This window comes from Nothobranchius furzeri, chromosome 8 (assembly GCF_043380555.1).
Source record: "Nothobranchius furzeri strain GRZ-AD chromosome 8, NfurGRZ-RIMD1, whole genome shotgun sequence".
NCBI classification, from domain to species: domain Eukaryota; kingdom Metazoa; phylum Chordata; class Actinopteri; order Cyprinodontiformes; family Nothobranchiidae; genus Nothobranchius; species Nothobranchius furzeri.
In genome coordinates this window covers 50,300,736-50,328,435 of record NC_091748.1, presented here as the reverse complement: position 1 = coordinate 50,328,435, position 27,700 = coordinate 50,300,736, and the positions used below count along the sequence as shown (strand labels likewise).

Below are 27,700 nucleotides of genomic sequence, written 5' to 3'. Positions count from 1 at the left end.
TTCTGGTTGGTGTTCAGTTTCCTATTGTATGGAGCTCTGTGGGGCAGGGGGCGTGTTTAGCAAATATTAATTAATTAATTAATTAAAAGACATATTGCTTACATCTATATATCACAGTACATGATAAGATAATCACTTGTATGAATTTCTGTAAAAACATACATCATTTCTGAAAGTAGAAAGCTCCGGAAAGCTACTTTAACTATGAATGCAGCTAAATTCTCACCCAAACTTTGTAAGTTTATCTCCACATTTTGTTTGCATGTGCAGGTCTATGAAGTGCAGCCCAAGGATCGCACGTGTGCAAATGCGTAATCATGCAACATGCACCTGTTTTGGACAACTTGGAAAAATGACATCACATCACATCACATCTACCATTTAATTTTTATTTAAATTTAGCTTTAAAGTAAAAAATTTTAATTTCAAATGAGCACTTGTACCAAATTTGTTAAGTTTTTTTTTTTTTTTAATATTCATATAAACATCTTTTGGAGTGAAGAGCTAACATTTAGATCCTTTTGGAAACCATTATTTTTTTCTATGAAGAGTTTTAATGTTGTGAATTTTGATCATAAATTGTGTACACTTAGGCTACACATGCTCAAAAACTCACATCTAAACTCATTCATCATCCACCCTTCAGGCCATCTATTCAACATTATAACTCGGGCTGTTTTTGTAACAAAACAAGCTCTAATCCTAAATTCAGGGAGCTGTGAATGTGCCTCAACAAATGGCTGACAAATGAGAAGGATTAGCAAGGGCCAGTGAAAGAGTGAAAGGTTTGCCATTGATCTACGGTGGTCCTGTTCTCTTTCAGGGCCACTCGGTTTGAAAACCCCACTGAGTAAGAGCATACAGGGCCACTCCAGAGCCCCCTAGGCCACCGAGATACACACAACAGCCACAATTAGTCTCAGGAGCTGTAATGGCAATTCAATAAGCGCTTTAAAATTGTGCCTTAGTCTGTCTGCCACCACCCCACCCTCACCCCCGAGCCCTCCGATCCCTTCCATTTTCGTCTACATACATAAGATTGGTATTATGAGTGGCGAGGGGCTCTTTTTATTCTTTCCCACCCACCACAGTTCTTTTCAGATGCTGAGAGAGAAAATGACCACACAGGGTTTCAAAGGTTTCAGAGGCTACGGTTTGTTGTTGCTGAAGCAGCATGACTTGTGCCCCTGTAGGTTTTGGCTGAAACCCTCAAAATGGGCTTTTATTATAACTTTTTTCTGTCACTCAGCTGCAAATTAAGGTTAAAATATTCAAAGTATCCTTTTCCTCAATTTTTTAGTTGTTGTTATACGTCATTGTTCACATGGAGTCTCCAAGGATGTCAGAATAATGGGCATTTAATAATTTCCTGAGTTTATCAGTCATTTTCCTTGAAGACTGTAATCCTTTTCAATGTCAGTGAAACATCAACATCCTGCCGTGCAGATTAGCAGGTGACAAACAAATGCGTGATCTGCACTAAGGCAGCCATAAACATCTGTGCTACTGATGTAAACACGTCACAAGACAAGTTTTCCTCTTGGTTGTCTTCCATGCTCACCTGAGCTCAGCTCTTTTAGACATTCCTCATCATCAGTACTTAGGGTTTTCTTATGCTTCCTGATCAAAAGCTAAATCTTTTGATGAGACCCTTCAAGTGATCCCTTTTTTCTGGAGAATACACTGCCAGGACAGTGGCAGAGCAATGGTAATTACTGTTCCTGGATCTGGCACCAGCAGCCAGTCGCGCCCTCAGAGAAAGGAGAAAGGAGGAGAAAGGATTCTTGGACAGTTTAAAAAGAAGAAGGATGCGAGATGGAAGGCACTGACAAAGCGGGGGCAAATCAAGAGAACCGGCAGAAAATGAGATTACCTCATAGCTTGCAAGATTAGCTGTCTGCGCTATTGGTCAAAGTGGTCATATGCTCAAAAAATAAAGTTGTGCATTCTTACAATAATAATCAGAATTTTAGCAGGTGCAGAATGAAAAAAGCTGGACGTGTCACACGAGCAGCATGGAGGACATGCTTTGTTCATTCTTTAGAGGAGCGGTTCATCATTCATGCGGTCACAATGTGGTCAGACTTTGGAAAGCCGGGACCTATCTCCTCCTTCTACCGTAGGAAAATTAAAAAATTCTGGAGTCAAGCACACAGATGCTAGTTTGATTTCACATGCATGTTTTAATGCTTTGAAATCAAAATCTGTTTAGACTGTGCCTAACCATCCCTGGCTTTAGCTACTATGCTTGAATCAGCTTCCTTATGACCGCAAATGTGCCCCAACTCTATCCATCCATCCATCCATCCATCCATTCTCTTTATGTTTATGTATTTAGCAGACGCTTTTGTCCAAAGCGACTTACAAGTGATAATCGGCATGTTGCCCTTATACACACACACAACAACAATAACAACGACTTGACATCAATCAATCTCGCTTGGCTAGGGTCACGGGGATCCGGTGCCTATCTCCAGCAGTCTCCAGGCAAACAGGCGGGGTACGCCCTGGACAGCTCATCACAGGGCAACACAGAGACACACAGGACAAACAATCATGCACACACACACACCTAAGGACAATTTAGAAAGACCAGTTACCCAACAGTCATGTTTTTGAACTGTGGGAGGAAGCCGGAGTACCCGCAGAGAACCCACGCATGCACAGAGAGAACATGCAAACTCCTTGCAGAAAGACCCGAGGCTGGCATCTGAACCCAGGACCCCCTTGCTGCAAGGCAACAGCACTAACCACTGCACCACTGTGCAGCCCACCCCGACTGCCTTTAAAATAAATAAAATAAATAAAATTTTTCACACAGTCTAAACTGATGTTAGTTTGTAAAGGAAATTTTTACTGGCTAGTGTTCATATTGATTACCCACAAAAACCAACTAAATACTTTATGGGTTTATTACAGAGATTCCATCTAAAATAAATTTGCCATAAGTGGTTAAACCTCTATTTTAATTAAACAGAAGACAGTAGATGTTTTTACCTGCCATTTAGATTAAACCTGTAGTGAGCGATGAACAGAGAAATAAATCTTAAGTCCACAAGAGGATTACAGTGATAAGGATGAAGATGTCAAAGTGGCAACAGCACAGAGACACCTTAATAATATGCCTGTGCTGCTCTGTGACCTCTGTAGCTACTGTGCCTCTGTGACATGTACCCGGTCACAGTCTCCTCACATTATGACAGGCTGAAAGGTTGTCCTTTATTCACCCCGAGCATCCACTATTCATCCTCCACTCTCCTTTCTGTTGGCTGAAAAGGCCCAGTGGCCTCCTGTGTCACTGGAGAGCTCATCTGTGTGTAAATGATGTTGATGGGCAGTCGCATCGTTCATAAGCGCAGATCTTTCAGCAGACAGGAGGTCCTTAACATCAGCTCTTCTCCTGCTGGGAGTTTGGTCACGATTATGATGAGGAGAGGAGATTATTGTCAGAGCGCTCCAACAGAGACGTTACAAATGTTTAACAGTGAGATCCAAAGACAGAGGATGATAAACACTGGCATGCTGCACCCTCTTGACTGCTAAAAATAACTGAAGTTGATGAGTCATGAATTATCCACATTTTATTGAGGTTTATCAAACTCACCATGAACCAAGGCACTCAAATGACTTCGCTGGAAGGGATTTAAAGGCTGCTTTCTCAGAATGTGGCCTTATAAACAGCCAGACCATTAACTTAAAGCTGGAGGTCATGAATGGATCACATTTGTACCAATATCCAGTAATAATACCATACAGTTTGTGCTGGTTACAAATGCCAATACGGCTATTATTTTTATTCCCTACAATTCAACAGAAACATTATCAATAACATACATGTCAACTTCACACAGTTAAAGAGTAAAAATTGTGTTAAATATATTAAATGTTCTATTAGCAACTGCTGCATTGTCTAATGTTAGCATGTGTCGACAGAGAGGCTGCACACGTTAAAGAGACAATGTGTAGTTTTTATGGTTAATCTCTGGGATTATCCATTGGAACGTTGCTGAAAATGAACGAAATGAATTTCCAGTTGTTGGAAAATATTGGCGGGTTTGTAACATATAACCATAAAAGTCGGGTCTAAAATACACAGGAGCGGGTCTAAGTCTCTGGGTGAGGCCATAAGTTGCCATGTTTCCTTCTAAGAGAACCTGTGAGGACAAAATTAAACTGTTACGAAACGTTTGCCATTCATGAATGTTGTTTTACACATTAACCTCTTCACTTAGTGCCAGTGATGAAAGGGTGCTTGAAATTTTGCTGAAGGTTAAGCTTCAAGGGAATTTTGACCCTAATGGACACCCGTTGATAAGGTCTTACAAATACCGCTTGCTTGCAATGATTTAGGTGTGTACTGCCCCTTATCGCCAGGGAAAATACACATTGTCACTTAAAACTGGTTAAACTAATCTGTACAAAATGAATGGAGCTGCTGATGTCTGAGGTCCTACTGTTGCTATGAAAGTATTAAAATGACTACAAATGCAAATCAGATTAGATCCAACAGGTGTCTCCTGGAACTGGTTTCTAACCTATCATCCTTAAAATGTAGACAGACATGCTGGATGGAAGTATCTGTGAAAATCCAGACATCATTTTCTGGTGAAAAAAACATATTTCTGCTGTGTTTAAACAAAAGAAAATATCTTCTGTGTGTTTGAGATGATACAAGTTTATGTTATAATGGTTCAGTTCAGCTTTTTTTGGTTCAATATGTCCACTGTAACTTGGAAAATGTTTCTCTTTTAGCAGGGCCTTTTGAAGGGAAGAGAGAGATTATTTGAAGTATGTTTCAACATTTAATAAAAAGCTCTCCTATTTGGAGAATCAAGAAGAAACTTTCATAGTAAGCAAGCTCCTTCCGTGCGTTTAGGACGGAAGTTCTGCCTTGGCAAATGTCTCAGACTCAAATAAAATCAAGTTCTTTGTTGTAGAGTTTTGCACGGAATTATTTTTTGCATTAGATGATTATTTATACTGACAACTGTCTGTGTGGGAACCAAAAAGATCTGTTTCCTGAAAAGCTGATTTACTTAATTCTTTATAACTTATGCAATTGTAATTTATTTTGTTTTATGTTTTTAATCGTGTGAGATGGAGATACTTCTCTGGGCATTTTCCTCAAAACCTTTAATTTCATGGTTGAAAAGTGGCATTTGCCTTAGATAAAATGAGAAATTGTTTTTGTAGGTTTGAACAACAAACCAATTGACTGCAAAATCCCCTCAAAACATTTAAAAATGTTCATGAGGGACTTGTAATCGTGCCATATGCCAAACAGGACTTGTTGAAAATTAGAGCCATATGTACCAAATCTGTGTTTCCAACTGGAAATTTACATATTTTCTTTCTTTTGTGTCTGCAAATAGTTGCCAACACCCAATTCTAGTGAAATGCTGGCTTCAGTCAACCCGGAAACTGACTAGTGAAGCATGTTCTTTGCTGCCTTTAAATCTTATTACCCCGGGTTTCCACGGGAACCGTCAGCAGCACGTTACTGCAGCAGCACGTCTTGCTCGCGTAAACTGCTGCTTGGCCCTTCCCACGAGACGCGAAGCAGCAGGGGAGCAGCTGTCACCGACCGAGCACGAAGTCACACGAGTGACTTCGTCAGTAAACACAACAACAAGCAGGAGAAAACTACAACATGGTTTGTGTTTTATGTTCTGTCCGTTTGATAATCGCCAATACGGACCTGAAAAACAAAGGAGACCGCTAGCTAGGTGATAACTTCTCACGGGGCCGCACAGTTAGTAACTTTCTTTAAAAGTAAAGCAACCGGAAGGCAGCACGTTCTTTATTCTGAAAATCTCTGTAGCTTCTCTCCATTTCCGCGTCCGATTTCCTGTCTTTCCTTCCCCAAAAATGTCGAACTTGACCCGTTTCAGAGGCGTCGCACGTAGAAAATAGAACCGGCGCGTAAAGGCAACGACATGCTGCTCCTGAGACGCGGCCGACTCGCGCTGCTGACGGCTCCGGTGGAAAAGGTTCTGTTGACCACAGCGGTTCCTATCAGCAGCTATGACGTGCTGCTGCAGTAACGTGCTGCTGACGGCTCCTGTGGAAAGCCGGGGTTAGAGTTGCTCAGATGTGACTCATGTCCTCAGCCGTAGTTTCCCTCAGAGCCGGAGCTATTTGAAAGCAGCAGGGGCGTGTCCAGGGAGTGGCCTAGGTTAGCACATGCCACCCTTGGAATCTGTTTGGCCACCCCAGGTGCCAACACACTAATTTACCTTTAAATAGGATTTTTTATTGTCCACAAAAGGCTTGGGGGTAAAACAAAAAAAGCATAACCATTGGTGCCACCCATGCACAAAGTTGTGCCTCACCTGGGCCACCCCATTTTAAAAGATCTGGACACGCCACTGGAAAGCAGTTGTTTTCTTTTTTGTAATATTTTCTTTTGTTGTTCAGGAATGAATCAGTGAATTTCCTTTGATTGTTTCCAAGTCTCTTTGTTCTCTTTTGGCCTTCTAATGTCATTCCAACACAAAGGGGTGAAAACTGACCTGACGAGTGCACATGCGAACATTATAGCAGGGGTATTTAATTCCGGGACTGGAGGGTCAGTATCAGCACGCTTTAGTTTTAACTCTGTTTTAACACACCTGATTTCAATCAGCAGGTAATTGACAGGCGTCTGCAGAGCCTGATGAGTTGCTGCACAGGTGATTCAACCACTGAATCAGGTGTGTTGAATCAGAGAAACCACTCAAATGTGCTGGGTACTGGCCCTCCAGGCCTGGAATTGATTACCCCTCCTTTATAGCTTCGCTGTTTTGGGCAGCAATGCATTATATTAACATCATCAAACAAAGCAGAAAATAACTTAAAAGTAGACAATAATCTAACTCTAAAATGTTACAGACCTCAGCAAATGTACATTTATCTGACAGTAGGATGGATAAATAAAAGCCAAAAAACAAAACGATTGTTGTCCCAACTAGATCAGCACTATTGTGATGAGGCAGGAGGACCAAGCAGCTGCCAGTTACAGTTCAGACTTGGGCACCTAGGAGGGAAGCATGGGCAGGAAGTGAGTAGATGGGTGCCTTCGTCTGGCCTTGTGACCTCGCCGAGGTTTCCCGCGTCCGTTCAGTGACACGAACATCTGTCTGCCGCCGTGTTTCCAGCGAAGTGAGGCGTACGTGTTGTAGCCGTTTTCCTCAATGCGCTCTTTGAACTTGCAGCTTGGGCTGTACTTCACCTGCAGTCGTGGGTAGGAAGAAGAAGAAGAAATGTCAAGAAGGCTCCCAAACAAAGTGTTTTTCCTGCTGGGCTGTAAAAAAGTAAGTTCACAAAGGTTAATGTCTGTTGTTGCAGCAAAAGGTTTTCCAGGTGCTTGCAGCTGTTACTGCACGGTTCAGATTCTTTCTCAGCTCATGGAAATTAAATTCGAAATGGTGTCTCACCCTTGGTTGTATTACAGATGTTTCAGTAAATATTCACAACTGTAATTTCTACTCCCATCAGCCTGGCATGCTTTATGTCAAAAGAGAGCAAAACATCTTTCTATTCCAGAAACAATGTTCTGGTTCCTCAACAGAGACTTTACAATGAAGCTTTCATTGGAACGGGTCTATAAAACCTAATCTGTGACTGACCTTTTTATTGGAAGGACATGTTTTTTTATTTAACCCAGCTAAGCCTCTTTTATATGGATACTTACAGCCTCTTATGAGACATTCACAAAGTCTTGCCGGATATTGTGGTGTTTTGTTCCAGATCGTTATCATGCAGCCACGACAAGATCTTTTCTGTGGTAGCACCTAGATGGTTTGAGCCTTCCATGATTCTCTTGGCATTTGATTTTTATGTAACTTAGGTGAATCCTCAGATCTTATTTATAGATGCTTTTATGCACTGGGTGCTCTTCTTCCTCTTATCAGCACTTACTGATTGCTCGTCTCTGAAGTACTGTAAGTACTTGAACTAGACACCACACGTCTGATGTGTCTGACTCTAACAAAGAGAGGTGATTACTTTGGAAAGCTTGCTTCACAAAACAACAATTAGCAGATGGCACGCAAGGCCTAAAGGAGCCCAGCTGGCTCTTTCTTTGTTGATTTTTTTTTCTCTGTTATCTACGTTGACAGTGTTACAAGCCAGCTCAGGCTGCAGGTATAGCTATTTGCAGCCCAGGTGTACAGCTGTGATTGATAGCAGTGCTTTGACCTCATTCTGGACTTTTCAGCAGAGAATTTCACCTCAGCTTTACATATTCCCCTCTCCCACTCTGCCCTTCTCATCTTTCAGAGTCCTGGCCCTCAGAGACGTTGTTGGTTGTGTACGCACCGATCCAAAGAGTGTGCCTTTCTTGGACATAGCTAGGTACAGCCCGTTACTGACAGATTTGATGGCGACAACTCCCACGCTGACAGATCGGATTTCCATCAAGCCTGCAAATAAAGAGACAAGAGTTAGAGGCATTAAATGCAGCCAGATTTAAGATCAAAGGTGATTAATGATTAGGATACCAGACAGGCATATTCCACAGGGACAAGACCAAGGCCCTGTCCAAACGTAGATATTTTTCTACGTTTTGGCCTGTCATCCACACGAAAACGTAGTTTTTTCACACGAAAACTGATCTTTTTAAAAACTCCGGCCAAAGTGAAGATCTGCGTTTTCTCCGTTTTGGGTGTCTGCGTGTGGACAGACAAAACCGGAGTTTTAAGGTCCGCAACGTCACTTTCCGCGACAAAAAAATGCTGACATCACGTGTGCGACCTGTGTTTACACTAGCCGACAGCATGGATGCCCTCAGAGCTGCGCTCGCTTTATCAATTGTCCAAGTGCTTTTTGCTTGTTTGTTTTTGCAAGCGGAATTACTGCTCCTTGTGGAAGACCACAGACGAAGGACGAGGTTAAGAACGGGGGAAGTACTGCCGCCTACAGGTCTGGCATGTCCTTAACAACGTATTTATCCGGGTACGTGTGGACAGAGTTTTTTTTTTAAAGCGGTGGTGTGGATGCACGTTTTTGGAGGGGCGAATATTCGTTTTTAAAAAACCCGGCTACGTGTGGACTAGGCCCAAGACTGAAGATAATCATTGCACAAGTGCACCATGTACACAACGTCGAACATACATCATACGTCACATTCAACTTCAGACACCATTTTATCATAGCTGAAATGGTTTAAAATTAGCCAAATTAGATGCTTTAAAAAGAGTAAGATTTGTGGCACCCCCCCCCCCCCCCCCCCACACACACACACACACACACACACACAACCCACACACACTGTGTGAACCTGCACATCCTATGTCTGCTTTCCATGCTTCCATAAAACCATCCCTACTCCAGATGTGACACTTCATCCTGATGGCACCAAGCGGTGTTTACTAAATCACATGAAGCCGGCGTCTGCTCACCACCTAAGTGGCCTCTCCGAACCACTTAACGCCACGGAAAAGCTGGCAAGATAATCGTTTCCTCTGAACACTGACTGCAAACAAGTCCCGTGTGGTGTTCTTGATCTGCGTTTTGTCTGCATACAGAAATCAAGGAATAAAGGCACACACACCCTTTGCCCGTTGATGCAACAGGAAGACATTTGAGAGATGATCTGCAGGTGTATTGCAGGGCCCTGAATAGGAGCTAATTGCAGGAGATAAAAACATTCTTTGGATACCATTTTTCTACCTTCTGCTGGCCACTTAAACCCTGAGTGGCACCTTGATGTGGTTGTCTCTGATCTGTTTGAAACCTTTTTTCTTTTCGACAATCATGATGGTTTATTGGAAAGAAACTGCTAAACGCATTGTTGCAATTTTTGGATCAACACACACAAGGGCGTCAGTTTGTTTTCAGAATTGCTGGGGACAATAACCATACACTTGAGTGGGGTTTAAAAATTGCTGGGGACAATAAAGTAGGCTAGCACAGGGGTCGGCTGGAGCCGCATGCGGCTCTTCCATCCATCTGATGCGGCTCTCTGTGCTTGTGAAATAATGAATGGATATTTAAATAAAAAGCTTTATATTTTACTGCATTAATTTTACATCTGTAAGCTAATTCTAAATGTAAAGATTGTCTGCGTAAACCTGAACAGTTCCAACCCGGTCTTACTGTGAGACCGGGTTGACGCATCACGCTTGTGCGTAATCATATGCGCTTCTGAGCTGCTGTCTGACCTTCCCCACCTACAAAGTTTAATTACACCAATCAAACGTGACAGAGCCTGGATTTGTATTCTGAACAGTCTAAACATGTTTTAAAAAGAAACGTAGGACAAAAGTGGCACCTGCTCAGTAAAACCATCAACAGGGTGAAAAATACCAAAAATTGAAGGCAGAGACGGGCTACAACTTCTGGATCCATTTTATATAAATCGTTTTATTGATTATCGTCTAATGAAAGATAATTAAGACGTACATGAGCGATCAGGCGCGTTGCAAGCTTTTCAAAAGTGTGGGGGATGTTGTCTGTGCCTAAAATAATTTCATGTTATTCATCTTGTTAATTTAATTTCCATAATAGCGGAGCAGGTGCGAATTTTAGACGCGTCACGCACGTCTCCGTTTTAAACATGTTTAAACTGTTCAGAATACAAATCTAGGCTCTGTCTCGTTAGATTGCTGTAACTAAAGTCTGTACTGAATGAAACTTTACATTAAACCATGTTGAAAAGTAAAGGATCCGATTAAATCGTTTCCCCCTCATTTACAGTCACGAAGTACAGCGCAGTGCACGTGGCTCTGGGGTTAATCAAGTTTAATTGTAACATTAATGTGTTACTGGACATGCTGGTCTGGTTGATTAGACCAGTGTTTGAAGTGGAAAACACACACACACACACACACACACACACACACACACACACACACACACACACACCAATTAAAATAATGCTGATAGCATGGACTAGAAGACAGGTGATGGTTTACATATTTAAATGATGATCAGGCTGCTGTAAAATGTAATCTCCATCTACATCCAGACACAAACATCCTCTATTCTTTCTCTATTTGCTCTGCTCTTGGCTGGGCTGATAGCTGATGGTGCGCGCGGCACGCCAACTAGCGGCTGATGCACATTTTACGCATTTGGAGAGGTGGGCTGGATGCTTTGCGTTTACTGGAAGATGGTCTTAACGCACGGTTGTAGACTAAATATTAATGACAAATGAATGAAAATTAAATTGTGAGTTTTTACTTCATATTTTAGAAATAAAAATGACGGGGGAAAACATTTATGACGTCTTTTTAAACTAAATTTTCTAGCGCGACCTGCCTGCTTCACTAAGTGACTGCTTATTAAGGTCCGTCCAAAATTACTGTTGCCCACCCAAAAATGAAAACCTGGCGCCGCGCCTGTTATAATCCTCTGCAAATGGTTGTTCTTCACTTTATCAAACTCAGACTTTGTACAGCTAATGTCAAGATGTAAAATTATGAATTCAGTCGAGCTCTTCCGTCCCTCCCTCTCCTGCTCTCCTGGAAACCCAACATCGGCTGGGAGGTGAAGAAGGAGATGAGGCAAACAGAGTGAGTGCGACGTAAAGAAACCAGACTGGTGTGGAGGTGAGCAAAACAGCTGGAAAAGTGTGGGTGTTGAATCCCCCACGGGTGCGATGCCCCCGGCTGCTGTCACCTGTTGTGAGCAGCTCTCTGCTGTCTGAGGGTAGGCCCCGCCCGCAACGCTGCGACTGCTGCGGTGTTTTCTTTACCGTGGGAAACGGGTAATAATGGCTCTTTGATGGGAACAGGTTACCGACCCCTGGTATAAGATCTGAGCTGGTAAAACAAAAATCCTCATCAGCAGGCTTTTTTGAAAGTGGGGGGGACACAGCTGAGGATCACGAATTTTGCCGGGGACATGTCCCCGGCGTCCCCGGTTAAAATGACGCCTATGAACACACAAGTTCACGGAGATGAAGAAGAACCACATGACTAAATCTTGGTGAGACGCTGATTGGACCAATTAATGGTAGATGCTCACACTGGGATCTTTGTCATAAACTGAATTTAATTGATGAGCTCTGATCAGTGGTACAAGTCTAGTTTTGTTGGAGAACATCAAACACCCAAGTAAAATTTTTTTTCTAGGGTATCAACTAATGATGACCTTCTTAAAGATGTAATTTTTAGATGAGGTTAATCTGTTGTCAAATCTTTTTCTCTGGTCATGCTTATGATATGAGGTCTTCTACTTTAGCTGCCCACAAGAAAATACAAAGAGCAGAGAGAGAAGAAAAAAGTGTACGGTAAATACACTCAAATGCTTGTTGAGCATATTTCGTCTTTTGACAGGAATGTGTAAATGATGCCGTATCCTGGCTTAGGCACAGCTGTGGGGAAGGTGGGAATGCCTTGGTTTTCCAGGTCCAGGTATCAGCCCAGCTGCACTCCCATCATTCCTCCGCTGCCTCTGATCCTCCAAGGAAACATTAACACTTTGAAGGCTGCCTCCCTTTTTTACGAGCTGTGTTTACAAACACCGGGTGTGCTCTGTTGGCACCTGGAGTGTGCAAAGGACTCGTGAGCAATTAGTTAAGGCTCGGTTGGTGATTGTAGCGCTGCAAGGGTTTATGGGGGATTAGTCTGGGCCAATGAAAATCGCTGGAGCCTGAAAGTGGTGCCAACAGTAATTGCCACCATTTGCTGTTTTGAGTTCCAGGACGTGAAGGAGTTTATCACAGCTGGGACACTGAAGAAAGAAAATCTGTGAGTAGTCACATTTGGACATTTTTTCAGCTGTCTTTTGTGTTCCAAACATAAGATTACAAAACAAACCTACTTTTGTTGTTTAACTGTGATGCTTTTACAGTTTTTTTTCTGACAGCAGCTGAAAAGACTTACAGAACATTCAAGTAAAACCTGTTTTTGTTGCAGTTAGACGACAAGAACAATCTGAAGATGTTCAACGAGGCCTACAGTAATTTCTTGTGCTTTGGATGCTTAATCACACAGAAACAAACATCACATAAAGCCGTTCTATTAAAAACTATAACAGAACCTTTTTTGAAAGGGATTTTTCCAATAGTTTTGGTTCTAAAATGTATGATTTACCATGAAGTTATTTTTAGATCAGTACAAAAACACGTTCTACTCTGAAAATATTACAACAATTATTAGAACCTGTTTGAAATCTACAAATAAAGTTGTTGTGACTGTATTCAATGTTGGACCTAATAAAAAGACAATTCAAATCAGCTGTTGTGGTGAATCTGTAAACAAGCTAGGTTTTGAATGCGAACACGGTCACAGAACACTTACCCCTCCCCTAGTGTATCTTCCCTGAGTCGCTTCTACCAGAACCAGAAACCCACATTGTCAGAGGAAACAAGATGGTGCAAAACACCAGTGGCCACATCTCTTGTTGATTTCAGATGGTGTTTTTCTTTTTGGGACTCTGGTGGTGTGTCCTAAAGTTGATGTGGTTGCAGCCAGCTGTTTCTCCTTCTCTGATATTATTGAGCAGAGAACCTCTCGCACCACTGATGTTCTGTAGTTAAATACGCAATTGTGCAAATGCAGCAGTTTGGCAAAATTGACAGATGGTCTAATAGTTGCTTCCAGACCTAGATGTATTAGTTGAGTTTTCTTTGCTTTTTTTATCTGCACAATGCATTAATAATGAATAATAAATGACCTGCCTTTGTGTAGCGCCTTCCAGAGTCTGAGGACTCTAAAGTGCTTTACACTGCAGTGTATCATTCATCTGTTCACACACTACTTTGTAGCCTCAGCTGCCCTGGAGCACACTAACCAAGGCAAGGCAAACACAGGCACCAGCAGTTCCTCCAACCACCTCCAGCAGGCAAGGTGGGCTAAGTGTATACAGCAGAATTCTCTACCAGGAGCCAAGATCGATCCCACAATCCACCGACTGCTGGACATTCTGCAATTGTTTCATAAATCAGTGCAATTTGCTCAAAATTTCAGCAAATGTCTAAATGTTTCAAGAAAATCTCTCATTTGACAAAATAACTCTCATTTAAGATAAATGGCATCTCAATGGTGCCAATGGTAATATTTTATCATATATTGTGTTTCTCATCAGCAGTGGCAGTCTGTAAAGCATTGGGTTAAAGGAAACATACCAACAAATCTGATGATGCTAACCCTAATCCTATGTTTCTGTAATGTCAGCATCATCAGATTTCCTTCCTCTTGCCCCCTTTAAGCTTTAAGTTTCCGGGTTGACTTTTAATATTTGTATTACTTATGCAAATTTAGAACATTTCACAAACACATCCCTTTTCACCATTTTATTAATAGTAATCGAAACTGGATGGTCTCTGACATTTGGGCTCAGCTGCAATCTGGTCTAGACAAAGATTTTTCCTGCATGCAGGAGAAAGTAGCCCACTTGTGTCACCAGGCTATTTCTCCTCCCCCTGAATCTGGTCCGGCCTCGGTTCAGAAACCTGGATATTCTGTGGATATTCTGACCAAATTCCGTGTGCATTGGAGACAAAACACTGCCGTAAAAACCATGCGTCCTGTCCACAAAGATGTACGTGACAGCCAGCACAGGATATGTGTGTTAGCTGATTATTGTTTTGTAACAGACTTAGTAGTCCAGTGGTTAGAGTGCCAAGGCAAGCGCTTACACCATTGAACTACCAAGGCCAATGCAGCAGCAGACCTGTTGTAGGAACATTTTGTCGGAGCAGGCATGGGCGGAGCTTTGCTGTAACCAACCATTTCAGCTCCTGGTATAAATTCAGGCTGATGAAAATAAATCATATTTAAGATAAATGACATCTCAATGGTGCCAGTGGTAGAGGCCTGCACTGAAGCCCTAGGCCCTCTTGTCGGCCCAGCCTGACGACCCTCGGGCCGGGCTTCGGGCCAACGAATGTGTAATTACCTCGGACACGGGCCGGGCCGGGCGCCTTTATTTTTAATTGAATTCATAAAAAGAAATTGAAACACTTAAACCAGGGGTCGGCAACCTGTTCCCATCAAAGAGCCATTATTACCCGTTTCCCACAGTAAAGAAAACACTGGGAGCCACAGCAGCCGCGGCGTTGTAGGCGGGGCCTACCCTCAGACAGCAGAGCGCTGCTCACAACAGGTGACAGCAGCCAGTACCGGTCGCTCGTGTACGTCAAAGCTATCTTTCATAAGACGATAATCAATAAAACAATTTATATAAAGTGGATCCAGAAATTGTAGCCCGTCTCTGCCTACAATATTTTGATATTTTTCACCCTGTTGGTGGTTTTACTGAGCAGGTGCCACTTTTGTCATACGTTTCTTTTTAAAACATGTTTAGACTGTTCAGAATACAAATCCAGGCTCTGTCACGTTTGATTGTTGTAATTAAACTTTGTAGGTGGGGAGGTCAGAAAAGGATCCGATCATTTCATTTAGTTGGTTAAAAAAAAGTCGTGCTCGGGTCGGGCCAGAGAATCCTGAAAACCTTTTTGGGCCGGGTCGGGCTGGGGCTCCACCCCCTCGGGCCGGGCCGGACACGAGCTCAGATTTTAGGCCCATGCAGGGCTCTAGCCAGTGGTAATACTGTATCATATATTGTGCCTACCTTTGCTCTCAAAGATTTAAAATAGCGTGATTTGGCTCCTTTCATTAAAGCACATCCTGATTATTTACTTTCGTGAATAAAAATTAGCAGGATATCTTTTCCCTATTAAACATTCTTATTCTGGCCAATACGTAGACAGTTTATCTAAAAATAAATATAAAGATTTCTAAATCCAATAAATGCTTGAAATGTTTTGGACACAAATCAAGGCAAAGAAAGAATAACAAGGAAGACAAATTAACTCTTCTTGCACCTAGACCCAGAGGTCACCTCTTTGCCTTGTTCTGCAGCACCAGTATAAACTGATGGTTCTTTTGAGCAAAAGAAATAAAGCACTTTTGGTTTCCCACTTGCAACTGGCAAGATCTCTTAACCTTTGACATGTTTGGGCTGGGATTGTCAATAAGCCCAAGCTGCCATTACAAGCAAATCCTGCACTATACATGTCTAGTCAACTGTGGACTTGCCATTTATTTCCCCTCTATGGGATTTTTAAAAGCATAGAAAAACTCTTTTACCCTGTCTCCTTTTTACTCTTTCTTTTCTTTCTGTGACCCGTTTTTTGGACTCTAGCCCATCGTCAGATCATTCAAGCCTTTTCTGACCTTGGAAAAAAGACAGAAAGGAAAGTGAGAGGCACTCTCACTGGGCTCCCTTTTGTCAGACTCATGGTGTGGGAGGCGATAGGAGAAGCACAAGGGGGAGTTTAGGGTGAAGGTGCTGGTTGGTGGTTGGTGGTGGGGGCAGGCTCCTCCAAAAGCTGCCCCCACCCCATTAACTTTTTGTTTCTCACCTGGGAGGTGAAATGCTGAACAAGATCTTACAGATTGACAATGAAATTACCCCAGATTGTAAACAAGAATACAACAAATTAGAAAAGTAGAGGTAAAAATAGTTTTTTCTCTTCTTATTTTCTTTTTTCTTTGTCTCATTTTTCAAGGCCTTTAATATCTTGGGTCACCCCCTTGAGCAACCCTCCATGGCTTAGCTCTCGACCAGACTGTGGCCTGGGAATCTCAGAGTTCCCGCTGTGTTCCTCTCTTGATTAACATAACTTTTCAATTATTTCACAGTTTGTGTGCTTTTTAAATGAAGAGGGCTGCCTTGTGTTTTTTTCCCCTTTTGCCCTTCTTTAAAAAAAGTAAAATACGCTTTTCATGTTGGGTTTGAGCTGCCAGGCCTAATGGCTTTGACCAGCACCTTTGATCTGCCATGACCCTGTTAAAGGATCTAGGACTGGGCAAAAGAGCTGCCTATGTATCACCTCATACAAAAGAAGCATCACTCACTGTGGCTTCAAACACCTTGACAAGCTCACGGTGAAGAACAACACTCTGTGAAGGCCTACAAGGTGCCTTGATAAGACACTAGCCTGATGAACCTTTAATTTACAGTATCACCTCAATGTTAAAAATGAACTAGAAAAATGTTATTTTAGAGAAATGGGACTGGCTTTATTTTACTGCGTGCAACTGCTGTGCAAAGATATTTTTAAAATACACAAAATATTATATTGTTTCTAAATGTAGAGGCTAGAGTTGGATAATGCTAACCTAGAAATCCTGACAGACAGTAGCAGAACCAAAATGATTTTTCTAGGCAGGTTGGTCTAGCCACGATCCATAGCAGTCTCAGCAATTTTGTGTTATGCCAACCACAGCGCTCTATCATTTTATTGATTTGGTGGGCCAATCACAGCATTTTATTGGTTTGGTGGGCCAATCACAGCACTCTATAAGTTTGATGGGCCAATCATGGCATTTTATTGATTTAGTGGGACAGTCACAGCGGTCTATTGGTTTGGTGGGGCAGTCACTGCGCTTTATTGGTTTGGTGGGCCAATCACAGTGATCTATTGGTTTGATAGGCCAATCACAATGTTTTATTGAATTGGTGGGCCAGTCACAGTGCTCTATCGGTTTGGTGAGCCAATCACAGCAATCTATCAGTTTAGTGAGCCAATCACAGTGCTCCATTGGTTTGGTGGGGCAGTCACAGTCTTTTATTGGTTTGGTGGGCCAATCACAGTGATATGTCAGTTTGGTGGGCCAGTTACGGCAGTCAATTGGTTTGGTTGGCCAATCACAGTGCTCTATCGGCTTGGTGGGCCAATCACAGCACTCTATCAATTTGGTGGGGTAGTCACAGTCTTCTATTGGTTTGGTGGGCCAATCACTGCACTTTATTGGTTTGGTGGGCCAATCACAACAACCTATCGATTTGATGGGGCAAGCACAGTGTTTTATTGAATTGGTGGGCCAGTCACAGAGCTCTATCGGTTTGGTGAGCCAATCAAAGCGATCTATCAGATTGGTGAGCCAATCACAGTGCTCTATCAGTTTGGTGGGGCAGTCACAGTCTTTAATTGGTTTGGTTGGCCAATGACAGCAAACTATTGGTTTAGTGGGCCAGTCACAGCGGTCAATTGGTTTGGTGGGCCAGTCACAGAGCTTTATCAATTTGGTGGGGCAGCCACAGTCTTCTATTGGTTTGGTGGGCTAATCACAGCAATCTTTCAGTTTGGTGAGTCAGTCACAGTAGTTTATTGATTTGGTTGGCCAATCACAGCTTTTCATTGATTTGGTGGGCCAGTCACAGCACTCTATAAGTTTGATGAGCCAATCACAGTGCTTTATTGGTTTGGTGGGTCAATCACAGTGTTTTATTTATTTGTTGGGCATCATTCTAGACAGTACCTTGTCCTACCGGTCCCAAATTAGTGCAGTTACCCGTACGGCCTACTATCACCTTCGAAATATCAATCGCTTCCATCCATCACTTTCTACTCATGCCACCACCATCTTAGTACATAGTCTGGTCACTTCTCGCATGGATTGTTGTAACTCACTCCTCTTTGGTCTGCCTCAAAAGACTCAACGTAAAGTTCAGCTGGTTCAAAACTCTACAGCCCGTATCATCACAAAAACATCTTCATCTGCTCACATCACCCCTGTTATTCAGCAGCGTCATTGGCTACCAATAAAATTCAGGATCATTTACAAACTATTACTTCTTACATATAAGGCTATTCATAACCTTGCTCCCTCGTATCTCTCACAGCTCCTACACATATCTACACCCTCCCGTGTACTTAATTCCTCTGCTTCTATCAACTTCTACAATCCTCCTGCTCAACTTGTCACCATGGGAAGCTGAGCGTTTAGTAGATCTGCCTCGTCCCTGTGGAATTCCTTACCGGTTGAACTCGAGAACACTACGTCGTTCCATCATTTCAAAACTAAGCTTAAAACCCACTTGTTTAAAACTGCTTTTTCACCATAATTGAATGTAATCAAGTACCTTGTTCTTCATCTGTTGTTTTATACCGTTTGTTGTTTTCTTGCATCTATTTTATGTTTGTAACTCTTGCTTTTAATGCACTGTGACCTTGAGTTTCCAGAAAGGCACCTCAAATAAAATGCATTATTATTATTATTATTATTATTATTATTATTATTATTATTAATCACATAGCTCTATCTGTTTGGTGGGCCAATCACATCATCTTATTGGTTTGTTGGGCCAATCACAGTGCTCTATTGGTTTGGTGAGGGGTTAATGCGATGGAGCAGAACAACTAAGATGGCAGTAGTCCATTTGAAACAGCTTTGGCATCAACTATTTAGCCGTGGGCTTTTATTTGAGTCAAGAGCAGATAGTCGTATATTTCGAAAGAGGGTGTATTTGCATTTTAGTAGACAGTGTATGGCGTACTGCCTTTTTGTCTGACATCCATAGTATGGTATGTTGTTCATTGTCCAATGACAACTGAACATTCTTCACCAAACTCTATCTATGGGTTGAGCCCCGACTATACAGTATATTCACATGAATAGGATGGCTTGCCAGGCTAGGATAATGCAGCTTCAACATCTAAAGTTTACTTCTAAACCAAATGTCTTTTGTTTAAAACCCAATGAAAATGTAATGTAATTTACTAAACTGGGAGGAAATAAAACTGCTTTAAATCAGGTTTATGTGGTGTCTGGGAGCGAGTTAAAGAAGAAACAATTATGATCACGCACTGTCCAACATGCTATAAAAGTCTAATCATCATAGGGCAGAGACCAACATTTACACCCTAACAACAACAAAGCTATAACTAGCATATCCAAGGCAATAAGTGAGTCGGCACATGCATCAGTGTCACTCCTTCAAAGGCTCAGACACACAGGAAGTATATGATCAATGTTCTGTCCAAAAAAGGCAAAGGGACAAGCGATAGCTTTTCACAACATCCTCTTCTGTGATTCTCAGTTGTCCTGTACAAACGCTTGAATTTCATCGATGGCTGACATATGAAGGAAAGCCTTATAAGGAGGTGATGATAGTCAGATGTGACCATTGTATGGCACATGATACGAATGGAGGATTGGTATCACCTGACATAAAAGCTGACTTCAGCTAGATCTGTGCTTTATAACTGCTGTTTGGATAGAAAAATGATCATGTACAGTAAAAGATGAAAGCTGGACATAAATCGTTTGAGCTGATCGGTGTCAGGTACGCAGCTTTTTTGTGAAAGACATTTAAAACCAGACAGATTTTCAAATGTATGTTTACCATTGAGCTAGAGCCACACAAAGTCCTAAATGATGATCTTCCACATCTGCATAACTGTCGGTTAATGAGGCATAAAATGTGATCCTCCTTGAGTCGGCTTAGTGACATTTACAAGCTTGTTAACTCTTCTCAGATCCACAACAAACCCGAGAATAAGTGATTGTCAAGCAGGTTGTTTTTTTATTTCTAATATCTGGAGTCTTTGGCTACAAAGACATAAATGACTTTATGATTTTTGAATCCCTTTCTTGTTTAGATATTTTGTTTTTTTGAAACTTTTAGTTTTATTAAAATATTTCATTCTTGTCAGCTTCAGCTCAATGTTCAGTTGAGAGTCTTTAACCTAATTGGTTCAGTTACAGAAACCATGAGGTGATTAGAGTGGTGGAACAGCCGGCAGCACAAGAAGAAAACATGAGCTGGTAAAAAATTAAGCACAGAAGTGAAAACTGGGTTGAGTTCAGTTCAAATTGGTGTAAAACCCTGTTTGTAAGTCATTAACATTAACAGATCAGTGGTTGCACCATTAAAGTAAACTCCACTGTTCGTTAGCATAAATTAACAAGCCTAAGATAACCTCAATCAGAATTTCTGATTTAAATTTTCAAATTTAGCCATGACAAATTAAACCTTAAACTCCATATGATGCATTTATTTTTTCAAAACTACAGCTTTCAAATATTTTATTGTTTATTCAGTAGAACAAATCTGACTTAGAATTTTGTAATATAAATTTGAGCAACTTTTATATGTATTTTTAATTAAATAAAATAACATTGACAATATTAATTATAATTATTACTGTTTCTAATTCGTACATTATACCCAAACTCAGCTGGTCTTCCTACTTTCTGACCATGCCATGCGGTTAAGTTGGTTTGGGGTATTTTTTGTTCATTTCTTAGATCAAATTAGATATTTACTCTAAATAAATTAGACATTTTTGATGGCAGATGTAAAATATTTAATACAAACTCAAAACTCCACTCTAAAAGACAAACTGTAAAAACAACATTAAATCCATTGTTTACATCCCACACTTGGGGTTCAGAAAACATTTCTGCTCTCTACCATCATAAGCATTACAACGTGTGTCTTTCTTTTTGTTTTCGGGAAGATAAAAGTACTTCGCTGGTATTAGTGTTGTGCAATCCTTTAATAAGGAGTGAAATCAGGCCATGTACAATTATGTTTATGTTTCTGTATTTAGCAGACGCTTTTGTCCAAAGCGACTTACAAGTGATAATCGGCATGTTGCCCTTGAGGCTAACAACAACAATAACAACAACAACAACAAACAATTTCCAGTCAGTCGTAGGTGGCAGTGAGGCAGCATGATGAATCATGGAAAGGAGGGAACAAGGAGTGGACAGTAGAGAGGGGGGACGGGTACAGGGAGGGTGCTAGTTTAGAAGATGCTCTCTGAAGAGCAGGGTCTTCAGGAGTTTCTTGAAAGTTGAAAAGGAAGCCCCTGTTCTTGTAGTGCTTGGTAGGTCATTCCACATTTGTGGAACAATGCATGAGAAGAGTCTAGATTGTCCTGAGCGTGGTGTAGGCACTGCTAGCCGACGATCCTGGGATGACCAGAGCGGCCGGGCCGAGCTGTAAGCCTTTGCAAGAGGATTCGGGTAGATGGGAGCCGTACCATCTCAGACTTTGCATGCTAGTGTTAACAATTTGAATTTGATGCGTGCTGCTAGCGGTAGCCAGTGGAGCTCAATGAACAGAGGGGTGACATGTGCTCTTTTTGGCTGATTGAAGACCAGATGCGCCGCTGCATTCTGGACCATTTGAAGAGGTCTCACAGTACAGGCTGGAAGACCAGTTAAGCTGGGCGTACACTGTGCGACTTTTTCACTCGCAGCGTTCAGCTTCAGCTCAAACTGTACGACTTCCTCGCAGAGCAGATCTCACGAGTCATGTGCTCACACTGTACGACCCAGTTCTCGCATGCGACCTGACTGCTCACACTGTACGTCTGGTAGCAACACGTCGGCCCTAAAAATTTGCTAAAAATAACAGTTTTTACACAACACGTCAGACTTTTTTGTCTTGCCTGTTGTCCTTCGGGAGTGCTGCAGGACGACACACAGGGATTTATGGGGGTTGGATGAGGAAAACGAAATAAAGAAAGTGAATCTGTGTTTTGTGATCAGTTTAATTTGACATGAACACGACAAACACGCTTTCTTGACAATCTTTGTGAGTAAAAAAAAACGTGTAGAAACAAAAACGAACAGCGTGTGTTATTAGGGAAATAGCGAGCGACCGGCGTTGATGCAGGATTGCTCGCGCATGCGCCGTGAGCGGTTCTGATACTTTTTGGATCGCAGCTGCTCGCAGCGCTGCTTCAACAGTGCGATACCCTCACGAGGGACGAGCGAAATATTGAACACACCAGAAGTCCCTGCGACCTCACGACTGCTGATCGGCAGCTGGTCACGTGGTGTTAATCGCCTCTCGTAACCCCCTGTACACTACACGACCGCTCGGCGCAAAACTCGCCCCGATGTCGTGGCTTCTCGCACGACTGGAAAATCGGCTCAAAAAAGTGAAAAAGTCGCACAGTGTACGCCCGGCTTTAGAAGGCATTGCAGTAATCGAGGCAGGAGATGACAGTAGATTGCACCAGGAGCTGGGTGGCATGCTGTGTTAGGTTCGGTCTGATCTTTCGTATGTTATACAGCGCAAAGCGGCATGAGCGTGCAACAGCGGCAACATGATCTTTAAAGGTCAGGTGTTCATAAATCACAACACCCAGATTTCGAACTGCCTTTGAAGGAGCCAGAGATAGGAAGTCATTTTGGATTGAGATATTGTGCTGTATGGATGCTTTTGCTGGGATGACAAGTAGTTCAGTTTTAGAGAGGTTGAGTTGGAGATGGTGGGATTTCATCCATTTTGATACATCAGAGATACAGTTGGATATTTGTGCAGAGACAGTGTGGTCGTCCGGTGGAAATGACAGATAGAGCTGGGTGTCGTCTGCATAGCAGTGGTAGGAGAAGCCATGTGATCGAACGATCTCACCCAGTGAGGTGGTGTGTATGGCAAAGAGAAGAGGTCCTAGTACAGAGCCCTAGGGGACTCCTGTGGCAAGATGGTTCACGGTAGAGGATTGTCCAAGCCAAGATACACAGAATGATCATCCTGTGAGGTACGATTCAAACCAGGCGTGTGCTTTCTCTGTGATGCCCATGCTAGAGAGTGTGGACAAAAGGAAGCCATGGTTGACAGTGCCAAATGCAGCCGATAAGTGTGGCAGGATAAGCACTGAGGATTTGGCAGTCACTCTAGCTTCTTTTAAGGATTCCGTCACTGCTAAAAGAGCAGTTTAAGTGGAGTGGCCCTTTTTGAACCCAGTTTGGTAAGAGTCAAGCAGACAGTTTTGTGAGAGGTTCTGTGATCTGCTTGAAAGCCACCCTTTCAATGACTTTGGACAGAAAAGGGAGGAGAGAGATAGGTCGGTGGTTCTCTACATGATTTAGAGGAAGAGATTTTTTTTTTTAGCAGCGGCTTAACCTGAGCAGGCTTGAGAGAGGTGGGAAATGTACCGGATGTCAGTGAAGCGTTGATCAGATGTGTGACTGCTGCGGCTACTGTAGGAGCAATAGCTTGGAGCAGCTTAGTCGGAATGGGATTAAGTGGGCATGTAGTAGGGGGACTGCACGTGAGAAGGGATTACGCATTTAATAAAATGTGCATGAACAACGAGTTTTTGAAAGGATATTATTATTATTATTATTATTATTATTATTTCCTTTGTGTTTCTGACAAGAACGTGAAACAAATTTTTCACTGCATACATGTGCATGCGTGTGTGTGTGTGTGTGTGTGTGTGTGTGCGTGCGTGCGTGTGTGTATGTGTTTGTGTGTGTGTTTGTGTGTGTGTGTTTGTGTGTGTGTGTGTGTGTGTGTGTGTGTGTGTGTGTGTGTGCGTGTGCGTGTGCATGCGTGCGTGTATGTCTGAAAGAGAGAGACCACTCTTTGCTGTTGTCCTGTCTCCCATCTGCTAGTCTTCATTTCACTGTCTGTCTTTCGCTCCCTGGTATGTTTGAGGTCCCTGTTTCAGTCTGGTTATTTACCTGCCTGGGTCACAACCTCAACCCTGACCCCACTTCCACCCACCTGGAAATGCATCATACCTCATAACTCTCATAGGACCGGGATGATTTATTCGTCCCCTACCAGCAGCTGTGAGATGGTTCTGCTCAGAGCAAAAGGCTGAGCTACTCACATGCATAGGGCAGCATGAAAAACAGAGAGAAAGCAAAGAAAACACACAGTCTTCACATCACAAATCCTGAACTTTTTTTTATTTTAGATATGTTTTTTGCAATAAAAGCAACAAGCCAAGAGCATGAGGTAGACCACTGAATCTTGCCAGACCAGTGCACTGCCTGTGCATTGAATCTGTTGCTCGGATTACCTCCGAAAGTCACAACAGTGTTCCTCCAGCCTAGTTTGGCTACAACTCAGGACACTTCACCCTTACTTAACGCACAGGAGTGTTGGCTTTGATCACAGAAAATCCAATAGAATTTTTAAAAAGGGTAAATATGAAAACAGATTACATTTGCTCCACTTTTAGCCTTTTTTCCAGGCTTGATGCATCACAGATCCAAACATGCTGTCCCTCCTGTAATCACCTAGTATACACAGCTGCTGTCATCCGTGACTACGTAATGGCTGGTCTAACTTGAGGAAGTGGAATGCATGTGCGTGCTGTGTCTGCATGTGGCCAGTGCTTTCACAGAGAGAAAAGGCCAATAAATGGGAAGAACAGGAATACAGAGAAAAGAATGGTCCACCCTCCCTGCCCAAGTATCACTTGCTGTTCCCGCATTCCTCTGAATTCTCTAGAGGAGTGAAAGTGAAGATGAGACTGATAAAAGTTTTCTTTCCCCGTCTTTTTTAGCTCATCCTTAGTGGATACGTGATGACCCTTTTGCTTACCAGGTTATATTTATTGCAATAATAAGCTTAGCTTATTAGCTTTGTTGACAGAAAAAAAAGCTTCTCATCACTACACGTGTCACAAACGTCTGTTGTTGGACCAGATGAAGAGGAAGTTTAAATAAATTGCAGAAAAAAAAGGACAGAATCAGTAAACAATCTGAAAAGCGTTTGGTCTAAGTGGTGTACAGCTTTCAGGCCGTTTTTCCTCACCCGGCAGACTGAACTACGCTGGGAGGTGTAAAGTGGAGACGATTTACTTCTCTACACACTGGAGATCTTTATTTATTTTTTTTATTTTTTTTTGGAGCCTGTGAACAAGCTACGTGTTGGTGATCCGCTGAAAGCTGACTCCTGCAGTCCCTCGGCCACAGCCCTGGCTCTGAGGGGTGACATTCTCTCACACGCAATCCAGAAGCCGGTCCTCTTTCAGGACTCACGCTCAGCCCCAGTTACCCCCACCTTTTCATATGAAGCTTCTGGGAGAAGTACTCCAGGGATTAGTCCGAGCCAGGCCTTTCAAAGGCCATTAGAGCCAATTACAGGTATCCTGTTACCGGTACGATGGGACAGGCCAGGTGAGGGGCGCAGGGGTCAGCTTGGGACAAAAAGACGAGGCCACACTGGGCCCCACTCTATCAGAGTGTCTGCCCAGCTCCAAAAACTGGTAGGCCCGCATCTATGAATGGTTCACTTGATGGGACCTCAGAGACATTGTCTCACAACTGTAACTTTAGCCTTTTTTTCTTAACGCCCTCCCACCCCCGCGTCTTACTCCCCACATGCTGTTTTTCTTGTCTTTCAATCGATGTGGGCATGGCTTGACTCTAATAAATGATCACACAACGTGGCAATCATCTTTTAGCAACATTCATAAAAAAATCTAACTAAACTTCAAACGAAAATATCACAAAGACTTACGTTACATTGTCACATTGACACAAAAAGCACAGCCAGTGAATGCTTCAAATTGTAGTTTAAATGAACAGCGTTACATCCATTTGCACCTCATATTTAACGTGTAATGGCAACCACACAGTCGTGGATGTGTGGTCTGTCGGTATTGCTTTGCTGCAGGCTCACAGAGGCTGATGCGGCTGATAAAGTTGCGTGGATGGCCACAGGGAGTTCCGCATCCTGCCATTTTCTCTAAACTGCACACACTCACCATCACATAACATGCCTCTTGGCCACTTGTGCTGGCCACACTCACGCACACACTCACATGCCTCACCCCATCCAAACCGGTGGATGACAATCTAGTGGAGGGTGCTGCGGAAGTGTTTCATTAGTCAATTACCGTTGGTAGATAAAGCCAACGTTCCCACAGTCCTCAAGGCCGGGGGGTCAAATGTGACCAATTACCCCTCCATCCCCTCACAGGACAGATTAGCCTGTCTGATTTATCCCTAGACAGGCTGACCTTGTAGTCCAGAATCACCCCCCACATCTGGAGAAGTGTGTGTGTGTGTGTGTGTGTGTGTGTGTGTGTGTGTGTGTGTGTGTGTGTGTGTGTGTGTGTGTGTGTGTGTGTGTGTGTGTGTGCGCGCGTGCTTTTTGGGTGCATCTGAGCAATTTTAAACACTCCTTTTCCTTTCAATTAAACATTAAATGTAAGTTTTGGATGCAAATGTGTTCTGAAAGCTTGAGGAGCATCTCTGCACTACCACACACATTGACTCCAGAATATCTGAACGTCCTCCACGCTTCTTGTTATATCACTTAAAACAAGCCTTCTTGGTCCTGCTGAGCAATGATTATATGTAAGGGAAACATCAATCAGTTCATTGGGGACCTCCAGGATGTTCAATCAGGCCCTCTGCTCATCAAAACCTAAATTTACAAGCCCAGTGGGGTCAAGAATGCCAGAAAATGTAACGAGGACAGCTTGAGGAAGTGAGCGACTAGTGAGGTGGAGAGCTTGGATAGCAGAGGTGAAAAAGGTTAACGAAGCTGTCGTGTGGACCCTGCCAACTTGTCTGCGCCTGTGTGGTATTGAGGGCCCGAGGTCTTACCAACCTTGTGGGCCTCTTCTTTAATCAAGGAGAGACAGCACAGAAAGCAAATTGCCTTTAAGCCATGCATCACATCCAGAAGAAGAGGACAACATGCGTTTAAAGACCTCGTGAAAAGCTTTGTGACTCACAGCTCCCCTCTTGTCCTGGGCATCATTTGTTACAGCCTTCCTCAGTTTCACATTGCTCCAGACCAAACTCCATATGTGGAACACACCTGGAGAATCCGTTCTCTTCAATAACAGCTAGAATTAGTCTGCTCTCTAATTAGAGGAGTGATGTTTAGACAGAAAACTAATAATGACATGTTTTAGTGCACTTCAAATTTAAAGAAGTACATGTAAGTAAATGTTTAATGTAAATGTACAAATTTAGGTTTAAAGTTTTATTATAATTGAAATACATTTCTTCCAAAGTTTTCATCTATTCAAGTTGGGCCAAACTTTTAAAGGCGTGGGAAACTTGTTAAATCAGTACATTTGCAGTGGTCTCTGATTGTGATAGGAAAAATCGCCTTGCAAGCCGCACTCGGGGCCACAAAAGCCCAGAATAGCTTGGATTAGCAAGGATAAGTCTGCTGCTACATATGTGGGCATCTCTCCTCAAATTGGATAACAGCAGCGTGACTCTATCACTGACTTACAACACACATGATTTATCTCCAC

General features: G+C 42.6%; 1 protein-coding gene across 1 annotated transcript in view; it reads right to left on the bottom strand.

Moving 5' to 3' along the window:
• Positions 1 to 2,947: 2,947 nt before the first annotated feature.
• fgf22 (fibroblast growth factor 22) overlaps positions 2,948 to 27,700 on the bottom strand; it is a 43,052-nt gene continuing 18,299 nt past the window's right edge. The window contains exons 3-4 of the mRNA XM_015971589.3: positions 8,299 to 8,402; positions 2,948 to 7,210 (exon numbers count right to left, since the gene is read on the bottom strand). Coding sequence (XP_015827075.3) covers positions 7,016 to 7,210; positions 8,299 to 8,402 — 299 coding nt within the window. The 3' untranslated portion in view covers positions 2,948 to 7,015. The remainder of the gene's footprint in view (positions 7,211 to 8,298; positions 8,403 to 27,700) is intronic.